Genomic DNA, 6255 nt, shown 5'->3' on the forward strand with positions numbered 1-6255 from the left:
GGAGACATTTTACATGACAAGTTGCATGATCATAGATTATCCTTTCAATGAAGGAGACATTTGAAGGATTTTTAACAAGGTAATTGAACTTCTAGGAAAACCATATCAGACACATATTTTGTATAAGTGTTAAAACATGCCTGGAGGGGATATTCTGTGTCTGCCATGTTGAGGTTATGAATGAAAAGTGGGTGTACCTACAGAAAGGCCAGGCCTCACAGCATCTTTCACATAAGGAAGGATGTGGGATTATTACCTATTATTAGAGTGACCTTGTAGCTTAAGTTGCAAGGTAATCTGATGTCTGATCGGGCATGGTTACATGTTGTGTGTCTTAGGATTGTGTGCTTTTTCACTATAGCTCAAACTTCATAACATTGTAAATATAGACTTGTTGAAATAGAAATAAAAAACAAAAAACACAGACATCTCAGCACATTTGCATAAATGACTCACTATTATTCTCAATCATTTAATTGAAATCCATTGTATTATAATTATTTTATATGAGGCAAGTTATTTCCACATTGTAGGTTACAGTAAGCTGCTTGTTATGGGTACAAGGCAACACCCAGAGAGGTGTGTCCAATGTGTTGATGGAGGTGCGTTCACGGTACTCTGAAAAATACAAGCTGATACGATTTTAGCTGTGGTTGATCTATTTTGAGGGCACCCTACTTCATAATGCACAACATATGACTGGATTGCTGCCACAGGAAAATAATACATAAAATGTGTTGAACTTATGAACTTTGGAACGCCATTGCATTCCTGAGTAGTGGTTATAGACTCTGAGTGGAAACTGTTACAACACTTTTTTTGCATTGCAAAATTTTGATATCTCCCAGCTTAGTTTCCATGTCATCGAAATATGTTTACGTATGATAAAATCTCATATTTTGCATTTGAAAAGAAGAAGTCAGGTGTTGCAACTGATTCCACACTTAAGGACAGGAACAGTTGCAGCATACACTACAAAGGTATTCATTAACTTACTTTTTATTTTAACCTGTCATATTAGTTTGAATATTTGAACTGTTTTGCAAACAATGTACTCAATCTATGAAAATCACAGTTAATTTGTTTCGGCAAACAGAATGCCTGCCCTGTATTGCCTGGTAGGCAGTTAATCTTACCACATTTCAGTGTTAGATAGAACAATAAAAAATAAAAATGTCCATACTTTCCCCTGACTTTTAAACAAGAAATGTACATGGTACCACCATGGTAACTGTCCTTTGATGCAACTGGACCGACCCTACTGATGCTGGATCAAGTTATACTTTATACAAAAAGTGTTGTTTTTTTGTCTTCAACAAACTGAATTAAACTTGCAAAAAATATGCCAGTAGTTTTTAATAAACAAGCATTAAAATATCTTTAAATAAGAACTGATTGCTGAAGTTCTGTTTTGTGATAGTACCTGAACGCACCGTGAGTGCACGCTCATCTCCATGAGCTCGTCACTCTGTCCAACTCTGTTTGATTGGCTGACATAACGACCAGCACGGCATCGATTGGTTGTGGAGCGACGCTGGGGAAACGGGAAGCGAAAAAAAAAAAAAAATCTTGTCAACTAAAAGTGCACGTAAGCTTCTGAGTCACATATCTCGGTTTCTTCTCACAAACGTTACACCTAGAGAACAGGTCTCATCTGGCCACCACTGAGAGAGCAAAATGGGGTGCTTCTTTTCGAAAAAATCCAAAAGAAAGTCGTCGGAAAAAGAGGAACGCACACCTACAACAACGACGGTCGAAACTACGACGACAAGCAACGCGGTTCCCCTTGGCAACAACACCGACGAGCCACCGAAGCAGTACAGCTGGGATAAGAGGGAAAAGGTAACGCTGAAAGGACTGGCGAAAATGCTAAATACAGTGATGAAATGACACAAACCTATAGCTGAATGTTAAATGGGGGACTTAACCAGCTACCTTCAGCTCGTCTGCAGGCTTTAAACACCTATTAACGCGTGTGTTGAGTCGCTTCCAGGCAGCTAGATACTGTTTTTCCCCCAAGAGGTGCAATTAATGTGAGCTACATTTACACATCTTATCTATAGATAAAAAGGTAAAATACTGTAAATGCTAGCAGAGCGTAACTATGCCGAAATCTAAAAAGTGTCAGTGACTGTTGTGCCAAAACAACATTATTTGCTTCACAGTGATTTCCTCGATGCTGAGATTCACTGTGCAGCCTTCAGGTACTCAGCTGTTACCTAACCAGCCCAGGATCTGCATGTAATGCTCATTGCACTTGGACAACACTCTTTGAGTTTTAGGCTCAAAGCCTTTTCCTCTCTCTGTCTCTGCCACTCCGTGTATCCCACGTTATCTCATTAGCGGATTACTACACAACACTGTGGTTCACTGTTCTGCAGCTGCTGACCACACTTTTACATCGTGTGTGTGTAGACATGGGCGTCAACAGCCATGGTTCAACTTCCGTTTTGACTCATGGGATGTTGCACCTTTAAAAGTAGTCTGCCACCAAATGCAGGACAACATGCAACATCCGGTTGACAGGCTTAAAATAGTTGAATTCACACCTGCAAGTAAAATATAATGTGCATGCAACTTATAAAAGAGGTATAGAAGAAATATAGTGCATTATTTGTATAAGCATGTTTGAGAAACTTATAAGCTTCTGCAAGCATGTTTCTAGAAGTTTAGACACTTAAAATAAATAATTTCATTTGTAAAGCACCTTTCATACAAGAAATGCAGCTCAAAGTGCAAAATAAGTGATATACACCAAGTGCTTCACATTAAAAGGGCTTAAAAGGAGCATGAAACAATGTTAAAAAAGAATAAAACTATCAGTATTGTTATTGGATGACAAGAGTTGGAAATGCATGAGATACTGGCACAGCTCAAAGAAGGCCTATCTGTGCATCTCTGAATATGTCATTTGAATATTCATCTATTCTCCGTTGTCTTTGCACAGGTTGATCCCAAAGACTACATGCTGACAGGGCTCAAAGATGTGACGGTGGGCCGCCTGCCTGGCAAACTGAACGGGCAGCAGTTTGTCATACAAGAGTGCGAGAACTGCGACATCTACGTGTTCGACCACTCGGCCACCATCACCATCGACGACTGTGTCAACTGCCGCATCGTTCTCGGGCCCATCAAGGGCAGTGTGTTTTTCAGAGACTGTAAGGACATCAAGTGCGTGGTGGCCTGTCAGCAGTTTCGCACGCGGGACTGTAAAAAGATGGAGGTGTTCTTGTGCTGCGCCACCCAGCCCATCATCGAATCATCCACAGGTATGAAATTCGCTTGCTTTCAGTACTTCTACCCCGAGCTGGCCTTCCACTTCAAGGATGCCGGGCTGAGCATATTCAACAACAACTGGAGCAACATACACGACTTCACTCCGGTGTCCGGAGAGAACAACTGGAGCCTGTTGCCAGAGACTTCAGCTGTCCTGGATTTCGTGCCGGCCCCGGACTCTGAGTCTGAGTTCAAGTCGGTGCGAATCTCCACCGACCCCGCACGCAGCATTGTGCCTTTGACGAAAGGAGGGAGGCGTAAAGACAGCGAAGAGTCCTGCCTTTTTGTTTTCTTTGCTGGAGAGTACACGACTGCAAACGCCCGCAAACTGATTCACGAGGTGAGGAGGAGTGTGGGGAAGTGAGGTGTTGATAAAAAGAAGAAGTCTGTAGTATTAGAAACACGGTGGTGGTAATGATGCATAAAAACCTGCTGATAAAACTGAAATAGGGGTCAGCCTTTAAATAGCTGCAGTGTGAATCGAAAGGAAAGCTAAACCACAGTGTTAACTGACAGAAGCTGCACTTTTTTGAATTTAAACATGGGGATTTTTGATCAAGCAGCTGCACACCTCCTCAGTGCAGTCATTTTAAAACATAGAGGAATTTAAAATGTTTGTCAGCCAAATCAGACGAGTTGCATCATCACTGAAGCTCAGCTGATGTTATGTTCATCTCAAACCATCAAATGACTGCTTGTGAAATGAAGAACTTGTTTAAAATTTCACTTATTTGCGTCTGTTTAGCTCTGTGAAGTAAACACCTCAACATTCCTTGAAATATCTGAGATATCCACATATTGCATTTAGATAAACGTGCAGATAAACATGTTATCTGCTTGTACGAGACAGATTTATTCAAAATAATGTGATTTTCAGATCAGATGGAGGTAGTCTGAGCCACATTTCTGTTGACTCTGACTACTTGTAAAGTATTTGAGATGCTAAGCTAACATGCTAAGCCAGCTGCGTTACCATTCAAACATTCCAGTTATGTTTGTGTTGTCACACAAAAATGCATGACTCTATCACACAAGCATTAGACTGTGTATCCACATCTGAGGCAGTTACAGTTTCTTTGTTGCTATGATCTTGTCACCACAGGCGACTGCTCAAGGTTTCACGCTGATTCAGACAAAGGAAGTCTCAATGCGACCAGAAGATGTGAAGAGGGTGTTTCAGAATAACGCAGACGACCTGGTGGAGTGGATCACCAAAGGTAATCTTCTTTTTATGCAGCCTTTTTTTTTTCTTCGCTGTGTTGTTATATTGCTCCATAATATCTCTCAAATTCATGCTGTTCAAGAGTTGGCCTGTCATGCCTGATGTTAATCAGTAGATTGTTGAGATGCCTAAAAGATACAACACGGGTTCACACTCTCAAGCTTTAAGTTGTTTTGTACATATTGCAGCAGAGCAGAATAAATATCGTGATGTGTCTTAACAGGTTTAAACTGGCCACAAATATTTTACCATCTACATTCTTGTAGTAATCACGTTTATATTGATATATCTCTGTTTTGGCTGTTTGTCCGCATGTATCTCCTGAACATTAAGGGTATTGATAGCTACTAGAAACCAGAGTCAAATTCCTTTCATGCATTAATGTACTTGTCCAACAAAGCTGATTCTTATTCTGAAACAATGCTACTAATAATGCACATTCTTTATCAATTATTTGAAATCGGTTTGTTTTGGGCTCCTTTTTTTTTTTTTTTACACCTACTTACTTAGAAGCAGCTTTATGTCGTCTCTTTCTGCCATTTCTCAGAAGTTAAGAAAGACTTGTGGCCTATAAAGTCACATGATTCTTATTCTTATGATTACACATCTGCTGACTGCCAACTTTCCAGTGCCACCACATTGCAAAAATCTACTGAGTCAGCACTCAAATTTGGTCATTATATTTAAAAACAACAGAATTTGCTTATAGTAAGTTAGAGCAGTTGGAGGTGGTTGTTGCTGCGCTGCACGATTGTGACTCTTGTATCTTTATCACTAAAGGTCCCGTCATCGCTCTGGAGCTCAACGGTGATGGAGTGGTGGAAGCCTGCAAGAACACTGCAAGCGAAGTGTTCAGTGGGACCAAGGTAAGCAGTTTAACTCACATAACTTCACTTTCTCTAGTTAAAATTCCTCCACCAAGCCTGGAACATTTAACTTTGGTTTCTCTCGCAGGTTTACGTCTCTGATAATAAGAACACATCCTCTCGAGACGTGGACAACTTCTTCAACTTTGCTGACATGCAGATGGGCTTGTGAATGAGTTTCAGAACAAAGCTCTCATCAGACTGATTCAGAGTGTCTAAAAAAAAAAAACCCCTGCCGTCCAGTTTGGGTTGATTTATAATTAGCGTCCAATTCTTTGCCTCTTTTTATCCTAAAACAAAAAAAACTAGGTAGAAAAGGAAACTATTAAGGACTGTGTTTGATAACGCCTTTGATAGAACAACAAATTCATCAACCATGAGTCTGTCTTTGCATCATCATCTAAAAACTAGGAGTAAAACATTCGCTGTAAACCACCTAACATCCATTAGTTGCTAACTAAGCGTGCTGTGAATATTTATATTTCTCTGAATGTATGTGCTCGTTCTGTTGCTTTTATCAACTGTGAATGTAGCTCTTTGCTGTAAATGTGATTCTTAATTTAAAGCTTTGTTTTCCTGTAAAGCCTGAAACAATCTCTGCAGCCGGGGGAAAGGGGGGGTGGGGCACAAGAATGCCTGAGGATAAAATATTTTATATATAAATCAATATTTTTAATTCTGATGAGGATTAATGTGTGTATGTGGTTTAGATAATGGACTGTGTTTAAGTTGTGTATATTTGAAACAAGCTGTGTAGATGATAACTACATCTTTACTGATTATATGCTAGGCCAAAGTTGAATCGTGAAAGGCTGAGCGCGTGTCTGAACTGATCAGTTTATGCTGAATATGTGTAAATGTAAGCAGGTGTAAAATTGCTGGGATTTTTTT

The 6255-nt window shown here is 40.0% G+C and overlaps 1 protein-coding gene across 1 annotated transcript; it reads left to right on the forward strand.

Moving 5' to 3' along the window:
* Positions 1-1556: 1556 nt before the first annotated feature.
* On the forward strand, positions 1557-5983 carry rp2 (RP2 activator of ARL3 GTPase). The gene is made up of 5 exons (XM_053322054.1): positions 1557-1842; positions 2948-3616; positions 4379-4493; positions 5279-5364; positions 5453-5983. The coding sequence occupies exons 1-5, from the start codon at positions 1678-1680 to the stop codon at positions 5534-5536; spliced, it is 1119 nt and encodes a 372-aa protein (XP_053178029.1). The 5' UTR covers positions 1557-1677; the 3' UTR covers positions 5537-5983.
* The last annotated feature ends 272 nt before the right edge of the window (positions 5984-6255 follow it).

This window comes from Scomber japonicus, chromosome 7, assembly GCF_027409825.1.
Source record: "Scomber japonicus isolate fScoJap1 chromosome 7, fScoJap1.pri, whole genome shotgun sequence".
Taxonomy (NCBI): domain Eukaryota; kingdom Metazoa; phylum Chordata; class Actinopteri; order Scombriformes; family Scombridae; genus Scomber; species Scomber japonicus.